This window comes from Lissotriton vulgaris, chromosome 4_1 (genome assembly GCF_964263255.1).
Source record: "Lissotriton vulgaris chromosome 4_1, aLisVul1.2, whole genome shotgun sequence".
Classification (NCBI taxonomy): domain Eukaryota; kingdom Metazoa; phylum Chordata; class Amphibia; order Caudata; family Salamandridae; genus Lissotriton; species Lissotriton vulgaris.
This window is the reverse complement of record NC_141691.1, coordinates 1286210152-1286229029: the sequence shown is the minus strand read 5'-3', so window position 1 is coordinate 1286229029 and position 18878 is coordinate 1286210152. Positions and strand designations below refer to the sequence as shown.

General features: G+C 43.7%; 1 protein-coding gene across 2 annotated transcripts in view; it reads right to left on the bottom strand.

The window, feature by feature from the left end:
- The window catches only part of ATP9B (ATPase phospholipid transporting 9B), a 2364768-nt gene that overhangs the window by 1058007 nt on the left and 1287883 nt on the right, over window positions 1-18878 (bottom strand). For both annotated transcript variants that reach the window (XM_086965515.1, XM_086965516.1), the window contains exon 10: window positions 9129-9204. In XM_086965515.1, the coding sequence (XP_086821641.1) occupies window positions 9129-9204 (76 nt within the window). The remainder of the gene's footprint in view (window positions 1-9128; window positions 9205-18878) is intronic.

Sequence of the window (18878 nt, the reverse complement as noted above, 5' to 3'; positions counted from 1 at the left end):
GGCTACTGGTCCGAACGATGTCGGTCTTTTAGAGATTCCTCCATACGTTGTGACACTGAAGACAAATGCTAAGTTACCGCGCATTCCACAGTACCGTATTTCGAGTGATGATGAGCGAGCACTTTTGGCGATTATTTATGATCTGATCGAAAAAGGTGTGATTGAGGAAACGGGAGGTAATGTGTGTAATAGTCCCGTTTTGCCTGTTCTGCAGAGAACAGATTCTTCACAGCCTCCTGTATATAGGTTTGTGATCGATATTCGCGAAGGGAAAAAGATTGTTGTTCCACAGTTTCCCGTTGTGCCTGATATTACCGCTTTATTGACTCTGATTCCGGCTACAGCCACATGCTTTCTTCAGCATCCCGATTGCCATGGAGAGTAGAGATATTTTTGGATTCTCTTTAGGAGGACGAAGATTCCGCTTTAAGCGCGCTCCTCAAGGCTATTGCGAGAGTCCATCGATCTATAGCCAAGCTTTGAAAACACAACTTGATCTGTTGGTTTTACCTGATGGTGCTGCCCTTATTCAATATGTTGACGATTTGCTAGTTGGGGCTGACAATGAAGAGATTTGTAGAGAAGCCACTTTGTCGTTGTTACGCCACTTGTCTGATTTTCATCACAAAGTTTCTCTCTCCAAGTTGCAATATTGTCGACAAGAAGTAACCTACTTAGGTCACCTCTTATCGAAGGAGGGAAGGAAACTGACCCCAGAAAGAATTCAAGCTATTGCGAAAATGAGTGTTCCTACAACACAGAGAGAAGTGCGTGCGTTTTTGAGTATTACGTCGTACTGTAGACAGTGGATCCCTAATTTTTCTTTGTTAGCGAAGCCTTTGATAGCTCTTACTGTTAAGGATACTCCAAATCCTATTCCTTGGACTGACCAATGTCAGAAGAGCTTTTCCGAATTACGCAATGCGTTGTGTTCGGCTCCTGTGTTGGGTACCCCCAACTACAGTAAGCCTTTCACATTGTATGTCCATGAGAGAGAGGGATGCGCATTGTCAGTGTTAACTCAACAGTTTGGCGATAAGCAACGTCCATATGCGTATTTTTCGTCGACTTTAGATCCGGTAGCTAGAGCGTTGCCGAGTTGCTTGAGAGCTACAGCGGCAGCGGCTGTTTCAATCCGACAGTCTGCTGGTTTGATTATGGACAACACGTTGATCGTAATGGTTCCACATGCAGTGGATACCTTGTTGAACCGTATCAAGACACAGCACTTAACTAGTGCTCGGTTGTCAGGTTACGAGTTGACCTTGTTAGCGAGTCATGTGCACATTAAACGATGCAACACGTTGAATCCAGCCACGTTGTTGCCAATTTCAGTAGAGACAGATAATGACACAGAACAGCATGATCGTTTTTTGAGAACTGAGGAAGAAACAAAAGGGAGGATAGACCTTAGGGATACTCCTCTTCCAGAGTGTGGTGGTACTTTGTGGGTTGATGGTTCGTGCTTTAAGTTGCCGAATGGGGATACGACTGCGGCATATGCTGTTACGACTTTGCATACGATTGTTGAAGCTGCACGTATCCCATATAATTCAGCGCAAGCAGCAGAGTTGATTGCATTAACGAGAGCATGTGTGTTGGCGAAAGGAAAACGAGTGAATGTGTATACTGACAGCCAGTATGCGTTTGGTGTGGCTCATAGTTTTGGACGTTTGTGGCGTGAAAGTGGGTTTTTGACTTTGCATGGGACGAAGATCCAGCATGGGCAGTTGGTGAATGAACTTCTTGAATCACTTACTTTGCCGTTGCAAGTAGCGATTGTGAAATGTAGTGCCCATAAGAAAGTTACGGATGATGTTGGTCGCGGAAATGCGTTTGCGGATGAAGTTGCGAAAGAAACTGCGAGAAATGTGATGAGCCGAATGTATGTCGCAGGTCCGGCGAGATGGGTTCCAGAGAAAAGTATGTGTGAAGATACGATTGAGAGTGTGAAATCCATCCAAGCTGAAGCTACAGAGAAAGAGTTGAATGAATGGAAAGTAAGGGTAGATTGGATTCGAATGGTTGTTGGATTGATTTGTCCGAGCATCAAAGATGGTTGTTGCCTGACGCGTATGTGCTTCCAGTTGTTACAATGGCTCATGGGATGGCACATATCAGCGTGAAAGGGATTTGTAAGTTGTTGGCTCCGGTTTGGCAGAATGCAGGGATTCCCAAATGTGCAGAGAATTTATTTAAGAACTGTATGGTGTGTTTGATGTACATTCCTGGTAAGGGAATTCCAACACCAGCTGGTCATTTTGCCCCTCCTACGTATCCGTTCGAGGCTTTGCAGCTAGATTTCATCCACATGGAGAGGTGCAACAACCTGAAATATGTCTTGGTGGTTGTTTGCTCCTTTTCTAGATGGGTGGAAGCTTATCCTTTGAAGGACAATACTGCCTTGTCCACAGCGAAAGCCATAATCAAGGAATTTTTCCCGAGGTTCGGTTTGCCGAGATTATCTGGAGTGACAATGGGAGTGAATTTGTGGGTCAAGTGATGAAGAGAGTATGTGAGGGATTAGGAATCCGGCAGAAGTTCCACGCTGCAAATCACCCCCAATCAGCTGGTTTAGTCGAGTGCTATAACGGCACTCTGAAGTTAAAGTTGGCCAAAATCCAAGCGAGCACTGGTTAACAATGGCCAGATGCTTTGCCTTTAGCGCTCCTGTCCACAAGAATGACTGTGCATTCGCGAATGGGTTTGAGTCCGTATGAGGTTGTGTTTGGTCGCCCTGGCGAATATTTGGGGCGTACCAAGACCAACAACGTTTAGTGACCTCGAGTACCCTGTGTTGCTTGATTACTTGCACAAACTGACGGCTAAACTGCGTGTTTTACACCAACAGGTTTATGAGAGTTTGCCACAGGCTTCTGAAGATCCAGGCCATACCATTGAACCCGGCTCGTGGGTCTTCATTAAAAACTTCCAGCGGAACAAGAATGATCAGCCCCGTTGGACAGGACCACATCTAGTTCTCCTGTCTACACGTTCTGCAGTTCGAGTGCAAGGCAAGAAACACTGGATCCACGGCGTACACTGCAAACGGGCTCCATTGCCCTTACCGTACGGCCGGTGGGTCCAGGAAGGACTCCCAGACTCTCAAACAGAAACTGTGCCACGAGTTTTGCCATTCAGCGATGCCCGTCTGATTGGAACAGACTCCGAGAAAGAAAGTGACGATCTCTTGCAAGAAGCTGGGCCTCTTTTGAATCGATTGAACACTACTGAGCCTGAGCTTCTATTCAAAGAACAGACATTGCCTGGAAAAGATCGTTATAATTTGCGACCAAGAGTCGTGGGACTAATAAAATAAATGAAGTTTTTATGATTTTTCTGTTTACAGGTTAACTCTCCACCGAGGATCTACTTATCTTTGTTTTTCGAACCGCCATCCGAGTTCAGCTGTAGGGTCGCGGTTGATAAGTCTTTGGAGTGCAAGCCTGAGACACTAGGTCTAAGGTTCTGGTTGGCCTAAGTGAGTTGCCCTGGGTTGACAGAGGCATTCCTTAGCATAGAACACCCTACCATCGCGAGCAGCATATTTAGTTAGGATGTATTTCTTCGAGTTGGAGAGACCTGTAAGGACAATGAATTTCAAGAATAAGATACACAAGCTAATCACACGGAAAAGATTTTTAATACTATGTTTGTTTTTGCTATTGAGTTTAATGACATTTTTAATTGGTTATGTGACATTCTCTTTTAAAGTGACTTTCATTCCCACTGTGCAACCTACACCTCCACCTACTATTTCTTCTCATTCTTTTCACACTTTGCCTGAATATGAGATAGTTAGACGACTGGAATTTGCCAATAATTCCTTTATTCAACTTTTGCACCAACACCAGTTAGTGATGAATACAACGAATTGTTGGATTTGTGGTCTAATGCCCCATACGACTGATAAAGGTATTCAGTACTTGGTTCTGCCTTTTAGCTTAAATGAGTCTATTTGGGCTTACAGAACGATGTTTATCTATACCCATAGTGTCTATCCCCAACGTTCAGTGAAAGATAACCCGAAGAATAGTGCTCTGGTCAAAGGTATAGTCGATATGATTAGAGGGATTAGTTCGTATGAGACTATTCCGAGAGATGAGACACAAGCATACATTGGTTGGAACGTTACTGAATATGGAGTAAGTCTGAGTGTTAACCAGCGAGTGAAAAGTTCTCCACCGATTTGGATAGTGCCCCATCAGGGTCGCTGTTGTCTGCAGGGTAATGGCAAGAATCCGAGAGCTCAGCTAGGGAAGAGTGTTTGTACTGACACCTATGTATTTACGTCCCAGACTTCCCCAGCATTTTTAGCCGCTAAGGGTACTTATTTTGTTTGCTACGACAAAGCATATACATGGTTGCCCCCTGACATTTCAGGCACATGTTTTGTTTCCTTCCTGTTGCCTCCCACTTTTACAGCTGCGGCAGATTACCATAAGATGAGAGTTGCTAGAGGTGTCTTCAGTCAGGAAGACACTATAGGGCAAGAGTTGGGAGATCTATTTAAGGGTTTTCTGCCGTTCTGGGGACCGATGGCTAACAGCAGGAATATTCGCCAGTTGACGAGAGTGGTTGAGTCCACCATAGTCGAAACTGCCGGTGCCCTTAGTAACTTGACTGCTGAGCTCCAGTCGGATAGACTTATGACACTTCAGAATAGGGTTGCTCTTGATGTCATACTAGCAGACCGAGGTGGAATATGTAAACTGATTCAATCGAGCTGCTGCGTTTTCATTCCAGACAACGCTCCGACAGTCTTCCAGGCCATTTCCAAGCTACATAAGATCTCCGATTCTGTCCATTTAGATAAAGGAGATTGGTTGTTGATGGGATGGTTCTGGGGATTGATATCCACTTGGGGATGGAAGATTCTGATGGTTATTGGGATGGTCTTAGCTATCCTTTTCCTGTTCTGTCTCTGTGTACAGTGTGCTCCTGCTATTTCTGACCGTTGTGCTACTTTGTGTGCAAGGAGACCTGTCCAGAGAGAGGTACTAAGTACTAGGATGATGCTACAGCACCATGTCAATGGTCTGATGAATATAGATCCAGATTCAGATTGGCATGGGTTTGGGTTTGTTGCCTATGTAAGGGCAAAAGGAGTGTCTGTAGTTCCGTAGTTCGAGGGTCTGAGGTTCGATGGTTCCGAACCTGTTCAATAAAGGTCGTCGGAAATAAACGATTTTGGTGACAGCGGACCGCAAATCATGAGTGCGGTATGTACGAGTGTTTTCGCATTAATTGATCAATGAGAACACAATGTATTTAGGGATTTCGTTTGAACCCTCGGGTTCCATTTTTGTGAACGGCAGCCATTTTGTGTGGTTGCCCTCACATAGGCCCATGACTACGGCCGAACGAGTCCTTGGGACACGTACACCTTAGCTGACTTCTGAATGACCTGGCCGAACTGACTCCCTTGCCCGAGGCTGACCTCGCTGAGCCAGTTCCTTGTTAAGCAGCTGGTCAGATAAAGATCAAAGAGCAGGACATGCCGAAGTTTATAGTACACTGCACCCACCTTTCTATCTTGCTTCCAATCTGTTTCTGCTCCTTCCTTTACGACATGATTACTGATTTGGGTTGAGGTTTTATGATGGGTTTGTCTGGCCTGATCGAACAAGAAATTGGAATGTACTTGGTCATTTCTGGTGGGCTGGACAATGGAAAGTGGGATTGTCGTCATGCGATATGTTCGAAATGTCACCATGTGATTGGCTAGTTTGTATGTAATTGATGCTACTTTAGAATGTGATTTTTGGCATAAAAGACCATGCTCCGCTCATTGAAATTGTGCAGTCTCTAGCGAACCACCCGTGTTGTGCTTCGTAGACCTCTGTTCCTAGTTCGAGCCAATAAACTTTGGTCTTTGAAGTCATCAAGAAGTGTCCCGTGTCTCTGTTAGCCAAGGCAGGGGAACTCGAAGGCATCGGGCGTTTTCCCTGGCGCCGCTAGGTTCTAAAAACCTGGTCCTTCACTACAGTTCAATTAAGTTGGAACTAATTAGCTTTTCTATTTCTTTTTGTACTGCCTCTTGAATATTAAGTGATGTCCTCTGTACCTTTGCCGTAACTGGTTGTAACCCATCCCTCACTTTGATGTGATGCTTGTACCCCTCCAGACAACCCAACTCATTACAGAACACTTCTTCAAATTGTGTCCCCCCATGTACTGTCACTAACTTCTTTCACCAGAACTTGTGGCTCTGTATTGGGATTCAGTGTCATACCCAATAAACGCTGATGTTGCTTGCCTTAAATCTCATCTCCTTTTTTTGACACACAAACCTTCCCACCCTCAAACTCAATGCAACCATAGAATAACTCCACATATCCATTGACAATCCTCCATATCCTACAGGTGAAATATCCATTTTACACAACGTTACCTTTCTTTAAAATACATATCAAACATATTCCTTGAAATCATAGTGAGATGTGAACAAGAAAAAAACGTAATCCTCACCTTTAAGTCCTCAATCAACACATCATCTGCTGGATGTTCACTCTTGGAACCACCACTTGAAAACTCCTTTTTCTCTTTACTCTTACAAAACTTTGAGAAGTGACATTTCCTGCGACATCTATAACATAAGATATGCATCGCAGGACAAGCGTTTGCGTTGGCTCGATGTCCGACTCTCCCAAATCTGAAACACGTGCCTTTATAATTTACTGAGATTTTGCTAGAAGACATTTTCTATGTTTTCTGTTTAACCTGATATACAACTTCTTCCACCATACTAGATTTTGCTTTAATCTTACTCTTAGTACTACTCAGTTCATCTACACATTTTACCACGCGTTCTACCCTTTTTGCAACTTCAATAACTTCTTCCAGAGATGGCTCATTCTTCAAACACAGTTCTTCTCTTACCTTATCATTATAACATTTGAGTACATATTGATCCCTAATTCTTTCTTCTGTTGCTCCAGCAAAATTACAAGTAGCAACTAAATTGCGTAATGCCATTACAAAATCTTCTGCAGATTCCTCTTAGCTCTGTTCTCTCAACCCAGAGTAATACCATTCCATTATAGTACTAACCCATGGAAGACAGTGTAGGTCCAATTCTAATATGAAAATGTCATACTCATTTAACGACTTCTGATCTGCAACACTGAAATCTGGTAGATTTTCCAATATTTCCTGTCCCTCACCTCCTAACCTATGTAACAGCAACGAATACTTGTGTTCTGCACTTACATTCGTGCCACACCCCCTTGCATCATTTGCAAATATTCTCTTCCATTTCTGCCATTTTATTATTGGCTCGCCTGGTATACTTTTTCTTGTGTCTTTGAACAAAAATACGTTTTCTAAAAGTTTTTAGCTATACTACTGTGAACAAGGTGTGCCCATCAACGAATAAGACAGGCTTTTTTCTCAACATGCGAGTTGTCAACTTTCACTTGGTGTGACTGTCACCAAAATAGTTCCATACAAAGAGAATGCCTTTTTGCTTAGATCCTGTATAACAAAACATTGCATTCATCAAATGGAATGTTCTTACAGACAAAAATAAGCGGTAATTAAAGCTAACAATGTATAAACTGTATTGCAACATAGACTTTCGCATATGACAAATTTCACATAGGTCTCTCAAATGCATCCAAATCAAGAGTTCGGTAGATGTGACATTCTGACTGATCAAATCTGTAAGTGTAGAAAGAGTAGACATGTATGTAGTGTTCGTCCTGATTCAGGGGGGAGGGTTCCACACTTTGAGGCTTCTTTTTGGGTTTCAGCTTTTTCAAAGGACGGCGTTTCCTCACTTTTGGAGTCTGCGCTTCATAAAGAATTTGTGCCTCCAGACATTTTTCATTTCTGTGCGAGGTAGTTTTCAGACCTGTAAGTATCTCTTTGTGAACTATACAAGCCAACTACAAGATGCTTCTTCCCCCTATGGGAAAGGCAGATTGTAGTGATCAGCAAAGGGGTCATGCCATAAAGATATGGCTGCTTTAAAATGGGCAAGGTGGATCTTGGGAATGTCAGTAAGTAGAGAGTTACTACAAATAAGTTTTGAAAGGAGTACACTGGGCGTAGTTTGCGTAGTAGCGCTAAGCGTAGCTACATGAAGTGCACTAAGCACTACGCAAGCTATGCGTAGCTACGGGAACTGCGTAGTATGGTAGGAAAAATGCTGTTCGCACTGATTGCACAGTGCTGGATGCTTGTCCGCACTGTGCAATCATTGCAAACGGCATCTTGCACAGTGCGAGCGGTCATTTTCTGCCGCTCGAGTAGATTTGTACTTGAGCAGCAGCTTTCTCAACGTGGACTTGTAGTTTCTCATCGTGAGCGGTCGCGAGCATACGTGACCACTCGCAATGAGAAACCTGATCTCCCCGCGTTGAGAATGTCGCCGGGAGGTATATTTTCCAGGCTCGCGATCGGCAACTTGATGTTGCTGATCGCGAACAAGGAAAAAGTCTAGTCGGGATGTTGATTTTGCTCGCTGGCGGTCGCCAACTTGGTGTTGAGGACCACGAGCAACCAAAAAATGGCCGCTAGGCTCCACATTTTTTCACAGTGCTACGTGCAATTCGCATAGCGCGTAGTAGCGCAAACTACGCACGCTCTGCGAGCGTAGTGTAGTCCTACGCCCAGGGTTAAAAGGACTATAGACTGAACAACTATGAAGAATACTTCTTTCGGTAATAGCCATCATGTGCTGGAGTAATGTGTTACTTTCGGTATGATGGAAACTGTAAACAAGGGTTTGCACATTCAGATTTTTGTTGAGCATGGACAGCAATTCACCACAAAAGGAAGCTTGCAGACTTGCAGAATCAAGTCAGGGTTGTACACTTGTACTGGAGGGAAATTTGGAATGGAAAGATAGGAGAAACGCTACTCGTACAGTTAAAACATTATCTATTTCACTAATGTGAAAAGTATATATTTTTCACACTGTTAAAAATCTGGAGTCATTTCTGACATGTCATTTCTGCTATCATTTATTTAATGTCCTTGGACACTACTGGATGTCATTCATATTACAGAAAAGTCTAGCAGAGAAGACTTTCCGCTATTCTGCCTGACCCTCCCACTGATTTATTCACCAGTTTCACGGATTTTGAATGGAAATGCTTCAAGTAAGTTAAACAATGTCTTACCTGAAGCCACAACTGTACTTGCCCACAGTGTATTTTCTATGTTAAGGCTTTCATGAATTGATGGGTCGCTGTCTTCCTGTGGAGACAAACAATGTGTCAGAGAACATACCGTATACGCATATTTCCCACCGGTTAACCTTGTGCAACACCTCATTAATGTGAGATTAACGATCTTCTTCATCAAAGGCAGCCTGTTTTGTTTAAAAATCTGGTGCACAGAACTGCACCCCAAAACTACATACTTATTCTTGCGTGCTCAACTAAAGGTGCAGTCTGCTAGAAAACTTCAAAACGAGCAGGCACCAATAATTCTAAACATTACGACAGTTCCATGTAAAACTGCCAGGTATACCAAACTATTCTCTTGCAGCAACTACAAGTATTGTGTCCAATGATCAACTCAGACCATGGGTTTAAACCTCTCTGTGGCCGCATGATAATTAACAAAGAAGCAAAACGAATGGCTATAGCCATTTTCGCTTTTTTCTAGGGAAGATTTTTTTTTAAACATTTCAAAAAATGTATACGAAAGATAAATGTGACTGCTGTAATTCGACTGAACACCGCCAGTTCCCATATGAACATCTGATTCACTCAATTACAGCACACATCACTACCTTTAAAAAAAAATCTTTAAAGTAGGGGTGCTCAACGTTGGCCCAGAAAGTAGCAACTCACACCACATTTTCAGAATAACCACTGATGCATTTTTAAATGATTCCCAACCAGGCTCACACTATATAAATGTATCTGGCCATTGTGCACCAACTCTGAACTTCCCGGGTTTAGAGATTTAAAATTTGAACTCATTCTATTTCACACCAAGTTTATTTTTGTCATTTTGTTAAGTTAATCTTTATTTTTATTTTGTATCACTAATAACTATAACAACATACAGCTTGGGAATAACAATACATTAGGCAACTACTTGAGTTGTGAATGCTCTTACATTATGCAAATACACTTCGAGTGATTTTGAGACTGGAATGAAAGTGACAAAATCTGAGGAAGTCATGTTCCGTCACTTACAGAAGGAGAAGCACGAGTGGCCTAACGATCAAATCTCAATACCGAAAAATGTTGCTATAAATATTAGGATTAAGTGTGCTTTGATAAGTTATTTTACATTTTGCGCATTTCCTTAACTTGTAAAAGGACCTATGGCAGCCTAAATAGGCTGCAAAGCATTCTGTCCCTCATAACGATTTGTAATGTAATGTAATGTAAATGCCAATTTGTATCGCGCAGCAATCGCTCCAAGGAGCATCTAGGCGCCCTTGTCTGAAATAATACCTGTTATCTGCCCCACCCCTGCCTACAATAGCCCCTGGAATTACCGGTAACGGAAGGCCGCCCTAATTCAAGGGGGCTGGTCGAATAACAGGCGTGTCCCATGGCAGCTAAAAGCAGTATCTACAGGCCCACTACCAATAGTAGGATCCCCGCTTTAACTCTCCCACAAGTCTGGATTCCATTGAGGGCACTGCTTTAAATAGGCAGGCATAGCTGGTACTGAGTATCTGCACTTTTTCATTTGGAAGAGATAGCACCGAAACTTCTCAGCACTACTACAATACTTTTAACAAGTGAGTACTGGCACTTCTCAGCAGCAAACAAGTACTTCTGCACAGATTGAGGGTCAAGAGATTCTTGCTGAATGGCAGTTTCTTTCATTTCTATGTGGCATGGTCAAATTTAGTGAGTTCTCAGTTGATATTTTGAAGTGGGAATATGACTGGAAGGATCCAGGGGCCCAGTTGGCAAAGGCAGGCTAAAGCAGGAATTAATTCAGTTGTTTTCCTGCCGGTCCGGCAGCAACACAACTAGGAGGCTCAGAGAGGAGAATGCTGTTTGGGCCTCACACCCTGTTTGGGCTGGGTCCCACGTGGGACAGAGAGGCCCATGAGCCCACACTGTCAATGTGACGCTCTGCAGTTTTAAGATATTCTTTGAGTTTCTTGTTGCTCAAATGGGTGTAATTTCTGATGTTTATGTGTTTCCCTCATCTTCATTGCTTGATTTTGCTTGTGAGAAAGTGTCACTCATAGTCGTTGAAATATCACTCATAATTACCGTGAAATTATGAAAATCTCACACATAGCAATCTGAAACCTTGGCAGCTATTCCAGAGGGCAAAGAACCCCACCAGCATTTACAATACCTCGATGAGAATGTCTCCCATTAGAGATGGAGAAGATAAAGGCCTGAAAAAACGTGCAGTATACTGTGGTAAATTTTAATTACATATACTTAATTTATGCGGTAAAGTTCAATAAGAATAACTCAGTCAAAATAAGAAGGCAGAGTCCGTGGTATCTGAGGGTTAAAATGGGGTTTATTCCTTAAAAAGGAATTGGTTCGAACCAATGGTAGCATGACCCATCGCCACGAGGGTTCAGGGTGGGAATTGCAATGGACATGTACAATGATTTATTAGCAGGAAATTATATATATAGTCATTTCATACAGTAACATTGAATGCAGAAGGCGTAACAGCTGAGAAAAACGAGATAAGAACAGAAATACGTAACAGAAGGCGTGCACTAGGGTGTACACGGAGGTGTGTGCTAGGAACGTCACATAAAGGTGTCATAAGTGGGTGGATCCCTGGAAGGATCCTGCAGAGTCAGCAAGAACATGTGGCAGAAATGCGCGCGCAGCAGCATGACGTATGATTGACGTGGAACTGGAGGGTGAAGGGGACTTGACATTTAGCCCTACATGTGGAGACAGAAGTCTGGAGTGTCAGAACAACCTAATCCCAAATCATATCTAATATCTTGTGTTTGAGGAACTGTATTATCTAGAAGGAAAGGTCTCTTGGGCAGAGGCTATTCTATACTGACTGTTAATGCGTGTATATGCAACTGCGTGTCTACGTGTAAAGCAGGGGGCCATGGGCCTACCATGGTAACGGAGGCTATGAATTACTTGCATGGAGACAGAAAGGCCGGGCCCTTTGCTCTGCAGCTGGGAAGGATGTTTACCTAAACTTGCTAGACAGGAATGTATTTTTCGAGGAGCGGAACAGATAACTTGAAGGCTGAATACGGTCTTGGCAAGCAAGGCTGGCCGAGCCTGGCACAGCTCGCCGCGCAGGGAGTAGGTCAAGGGTCAGGAAGCAGCAGGCTGCGGCTTTCAGAGGCAGAAGACAGGAGGAGGCTCGATGGCTGAAATCAGGGCCTAACTCGCCAGAGCTAGAAATCATGAAAGTGCACCACATAAAGACGTTGGCAAGGCACACTTAGGAACGGAATATCTGACCCATTCATGGTGGATCTGAAAGAGGACATGTTAACGTTGGACGCAAATGTATTTGCGTCTTCATAGCTGGCTGTGGAGGGAACTTACATGTACTAGAAGCATGTACATGGAGCCGTTGGGGTCTACGATAGGGGACACGAATGACCATAATAATTCATATTACCTCATTCCCTCCTTGTCCCCTACGGACCTTCCATGATATATCAATCCTCATTAATCTATCAATCTGTTCATGTAACATCATTTGCTCTTCTTTCTTCTTATGGCGTTTTGAATGAGGACTTGAATGAGGAATACAGGATGTGGCGCACAAGCCACAAATCGCTGGCCCACATTGCAGACATAGGCAGCAACTGAATACTATAAGAAGGCCAATACCTAGGAAGGATAGGACTTTCCATCCCCAGGCTGACAACGTTGTCCAGAACCACCCGGACCAAGTCCAGGTGCCTGGATTCTGATGTATCAGACTTGCAATCTTATGAAGGCGTGTTATGGCTCTATATACTGTTGGCGCGTTTTCTGGAATGAAAACACAGCAGCTCGACCCGATGACCTTACAGGCTCCGCCCCTATCGGCCAGGATGACGTCAAGGACGAGACGATTTTGAAGAACAACAATCCGCATCGCAGACTGCTCCTCTGTTAAGTTGCCTAAAGCGGAAGTAGTTTCATTCACTACAGCTTCAAGGGTTCTAGTTAATTTTCGTATCAGTTTACTATTAAAGACAGCACCTAAATAGGGGAAAAAACCTTTATTGAAGTCTGTATATTGTTCCCATGCAGTTTCAGTATAGTCGACAATCGGGAGATCTCTCTGTGGTCTATTGTGTACTAGATGGGTGTTTCTATGATAATCAGGAGGGGCTAGGAAAACAGGTGGCAGAAGGAATGCAATATAACAGGTGCCATCCCAATCTAGAGGTAAGCGTATATATGCGGTATGACCACAAATGAAGTAGGAATGACGTGAAGCTTTGAATGTAGACTTGCCCTTATCACTGAATTCGATCACAGTAGTACATCTACTATGACCCAGGTGTACTGAACCATTCTTTCTGACACATAATTCACCCTTGACTGGAAGTACGGACATGGCGGGCAAGACTGATTCTGTTTCGGATTCAACACTGAGAATCATGAGGTTAAGTGTAAAGTTACCTAATCCATATACTTCATTTTCTAGATCAGTTCCTGTCCTTTTGGGGAGACCCTCCTTGTCAGGGAAACAGACTTTATGCAAAACGATGTTCAGGTTTCCCCATACCCAGTTACCCTGATATACTACGGAATCTGAATCTAGAGAGTTTATTAAACTAAACCATGCGCCACAGGACCCATTATGTGTGAACGGGTACGGAAAAAGAGGCAGAACTCCTTTGTATTTCTGATAGGGAGGGAGTCGGCCACATATCCAACAATTAGTAGCATTACTGGTCTGATGGGAATGATGTAACATACTAATGAATGTATTGTTGCGCAGCGCAAGTCTGTAAGAAAGTTCGTGTGGGGGCAGTTCACTAAAGGAATGCTCGGCAGTGACGTTGAAGGGAGAATATTCACGCTTGAATATAGGATAGTATATGTGTAGAAGCACACTTGCAGCAATAATCATAAGGCTCAGGAAAAACATAATCAATAAAGTCACAATACAGTGGCTGCGAAGAGATTTGCAATATTCACGTTTCTTGAGCTGTTTCTGTCTATCTCTCTCTCTGTTGGGGTCTAGGGGATACATGTCAGAAAACACGTCTAACCGATTCACCTAGGGGAGGACTTAAACAATTAAACTGTCTGACTTGCTAGACCTCAATTTTTCTTTATACTCCTGCTGTGGAGTTTTCTCTGTCAGGGGAAGTTTAGAGTCACTAGAATCTGGACAGTCCTTAGAGGGGGAGGGTGAGTCAGTCTCTGGCAATGCACGAAATTTCTTCACGTGACTCGAGTGCAGCCACCCTTTGCGGCCCTCGATCTTGATTGCAGTCCTCGTCGTGAGAAGTACCAACTTCGGGGCCTGCCACCTGGGCTCCAGCGGACTTTTCCTGTCGAAATTTCTTACAAGGACGATATCTCCTGGAACAACGTCATGCGGTTTCACCTCGGTGTTGTCGGGAAAGGCTGCAGCGACCTGTGAATGACATGATTGTAGTGCAGACATCAAGGAGGCAAGGTAATCTGTCAACATATTACAATCGACATCAGTGATCTTTCTTGGCAAAGGCGTCCCCCACATATTCGGTGGTCTACCAAAGACCACCTCATACGGGGATAGCCCTGTTCTGGAATGCACGACCATTCTCATGTAAAAAAGGGCGACTGGCAAAGCTACGATCCAGTCGACACCCTTCTCCTTACAGATTTTTGCTAGACGAGTTTTCAGGGTCTGATTGTGTCTCTCTACGAGACCTGCTGCTTCAGGATGTCGGACACAGTGGAACTTCCATTGGTAGCCTAGCAGGAGTGATACCTGCTTCATAAGCTCGGACGAGAATGGCTGACCGTTGTCTGAGTATACAACACGGGGCAAACCATATCGAGGGAAGAATTCACGAACCAGCTGCTTGGCAGTGGTCGGAGCAGCGTAATCTGGGACTGGATATGCTTCTGTCCAACGGGAAAGTGCACAAACGACTACGAGGACATATTTAAAACCTCGACAACGTTCCATCTGAATATAATCCATCTGGAGGACTTCAAAAGGGTGATCGGGAGGATGAAAACCACCTTGCTCTACGGGAACGCCTTTACCTGGGTTGAACTGACAACAAATCATGCAAGTACGTACTTTCTGTTTGGCTGCTGCTCGTAAGTGTTTATTGAACCAGAGATGTTGAATACTGTCTAACATGGCTTTTTCACCTAAATGTGCTGGACTGTGTACGGTATTAATGATAACTTGAACCATAGAGTCGGGGAGAAACCATGTGGATTTTCCCTTCGTCATCCATCCTTGATCTGTCTGGGTCCCTCCTAGTTCAATCCATTTCTTGATTTCATCTGGTGTAGCATGTGTCTGTATGTCAATTACATCTAGGGCGGGATCCTTAACTGTCATGCAATGTGTCGGTGTCGCGACTATTGTCTTTGTCAGGTCGGTGGCGTAAATCTGATTCTTTGCTGTATGTTTTGCGGTTCGATCTGCCAGGTCATTACCCTGGGAAATAGTATCTGTAGCTTTTGTATGTGCCTTACATTTCATGATGGATATTGCGGTAGGCAGATGTATTGCATCTAATAGAGTTTGGATGAGGGGGCCGTGTTGAATTTTGGCACCGTGAGAAGTCAAAAAACCTCTCTCTCGCCAGAGGACACCGAAGTCGTGGACAACTCCGAATGCATAACGGGAATCTGTGTATATGTTAACTCTCTTGTTCTCGGCTTGAATACAGGCTTGGGTCAGAGCGATGAGCTCTGCTGCTTGTGCTGACAGGATGTCAATACAACTTGTTTCTATGACTTCAGTTTCTGTTGTGACTGCGTAGGCGGCCACTAAATCTCCTGTACTTGTTCTCATGCATGAACCATCCACGTAAAGTGTCAGGTCTGGATCTGATAATGGAGTGTCTGTCAAGTCTTGTCTGGGTTTCGTCGTGATAGTAATGACTTCAATGCAATCATGTGCCAATGGGTCTGTTTCAGTTAATGGCAAAAGTGTAGCAGGATTCAATGTATTACAACGTCTAATTTCTATGTGTGGCTGAAATAATGTTAATTCATAACCTGTCAGTCTTGCTATAGTCAAGTGTTGAGTCTGTGTTCGATTTAAAAGAACTTCCACGGAGTGTGGAACTTGTACTGTCAATGGATGTCCTAACACTATTGAATCACTTTGTCTGATTGCTAGAGCTGTTGCTGCAACTGATTTCAAGCACGCAGGCAGAGCCTGGGCTACTGGATCCAATGTACTAGAAAAGTAAGCACACGGTTTGTGTGAACCTGCTTGATCCTGCGTGAGTACCGATAATGCAGTACCTTCACGTTCTGTAACGAAAAGTGTAAAGGGCTTACTGTAACATGGTGTCGCTAAAACTGGTGCTTGACATAAGGCTTTCTTTAAGTCATCAAAAGCTTGTGTATGTTCCTGAGTCCAAGGGAGGACAGTCGAAGACGCTGCCTCCTGAGTTGTTAACTGAATGAGTGGTTTGGCTAGAAATGCATATTGAGGGATCCATTGTCTGCAGTAAGAAGTGAGGCCTATAAAAGCCCGCACCTCCTTTTGTGTCCTGGGTGGTAACATACTGGCAATTAACTGGATGCGATCGGGCGTTAGCTGTCTCCCCCATTTGGACAGCAAGTGACCTAAGTAAACAACTTGCTGAACACAGAATTGCAGCTTCGAAGGGGATACCTTGTGCCCCTTGTCAGCCAGGAAATGTAAAACCGTCAGTGACGCTAGTTCACATTCAGGTTCACTTCGGGCGGTGATCAGTAGATCATCGACATACTGTAGTAGGGCAGTGTTTTCAGGCATGTGTATACTGTCGAGTTGTCGTTTCAGTGCTTGACTATAGATGCTGGGGCTTTCTGTGAATCCTTGAGGTGCGCGTGCAAATTTGAAGCTTCGTCCATTTAAACAGAATCCGAAAAGGTATTGGCTTTCCGGATCAATAGGGACACTAAAGAAGGCGTTCTTAAGATCAATAACAGTAAAGAACGTTGCTTCAGAATCAATGGCTGTCAATAGAGATGAGATATCTGGGACCACAGGGTACTGTGGTACAATGCATTTATTCAATTCGCGCAAATCAATAACCAATCGGTAAACTGGTGTTGCATTGGGATCTGTACGTTTAAGAATTGGAATGATAGGTGAATTACATAAATGCGAGTTGGTTTCTACAACCACTCCTTGTGCAATGAGCTCTTCAATGATTTTCAGTAAAGCCACTACAGCATCGGGGGGTAATTTGTATTGTCGAATTCGTGGTAAGACAACACCTGGCTTGAGTGTGACTCGATACGGTATAATGTGCATACAACCTACATCAGTGGGGCCTTGCGCCCATAAATGTGCAGGTACATTCTGTAATCGGGGATCAATATCTCTCTGTACATAGTGACCTTTAAAGTCACGTAGAAACAACCGTACTCCTTCCGGAGAACAGCAGATAACAGCTCCTAGAGCTTTCAGAGTCTTGATACCTAACAAGTTTTCTGGACATGACTTTGTGAGCAGTAAATCTGTAGTACGTGTTAAGGGACCAACTGCAAAGGGAAGTGGTTGCGATACTTCATTAATAATAGGCTTGCCTGAAAAACCAAGGGAAACATTCTGTGAGCCTGAGAGGGGTGCCCCTGGGACTTCGTCATGACTTATCGTTGTACGGCTTGCCCCTGTGTCAATTAAAAACGTTCTGTCTTTCCCTAATACTTGACTGTGTACATAAGGACCCTCTTGATCTACAGGAACCTCAATAAGAGGCAAGCCAACTTCCCTCTCTAGGCTGTTTCATGTGTATCGCTGATAATCGGGATAGTCAGTCTGGGCATACTGGTACATCTGCTGTGATGCATGTTGAGTTGCAGCAATCGGTTGTGGTTGTGGCACTGCTACTGTCTGTACTGTCTGTTGTGAGGCTTGCATAGGCTGGATATTCTGTGGTACTTGTTGTTGGACCTGGTCCTGTCTAGGGGGACGCGGTCTCTCTTTAGTTTTTCCAGTAAGTATATTATGTTTCAAAACTGCACAATCGTTTATATAGTGACCTGGCTGTTTGCAATAGTTGCATGTCCCTTTAACAGGAGCTGGTGAATTATTTGACTGTGTCTTGCCCTTTTTCTGACCGTCAGCTGGAACTGACTGAGCAACTAACATTTTCATTTTCGTGTCTTTCATGCGTCTCTGTTCGTGTTCGTGTTCCTCTCTAATTCTTTTCTGGTGGTACTGTAACATCTGTAACATTTGTGAAGGTGTATTTGCTTGCCATGTGCTCTCGACTTTCTGTACCCGATTCTTAACTTGGGGCAGGGAATTTTCGACTAACTTTGTTACGAAAAGATGTGGATATGACTCGCTACTTGCTTTCAGGCCACTATTAATACCAAAACATTTTTCAAATCGGGAATAAAAATCGCTAGTGTCTTCATCGGGTTTCTATTTACAGGCTGAGATTGCATCCCAGTCCTCCTTTTTAGTTGCTAATAAACGTGGCAATACTTGCACTAACAATCCTGGTAATTTTTTAGATTTGTCCCCAAGCCCTGTTCCTGGGGTACGAGTTTTTTCTTCGTCTTCTAATGCAGCCCAATCTATCTTTTGGTCTCCTACCTCCCAATCCTTTTCTTTCAGTTTCTCGTAAATACCGGAAGGCATTAACACTTTCAATATTTTCATAATGTCGGGGTAGGTGTAATCCCCCATGAGTAACATGTCTTTGATTTCGCGGTGGAAACCTGCTGGATCTTTATCGTGACAGGGCACTAATTTCTTCATTTCTAACAGTTCCATTTTCGTTATGGGCGTGTACACAAACACGCGTCTAAAGG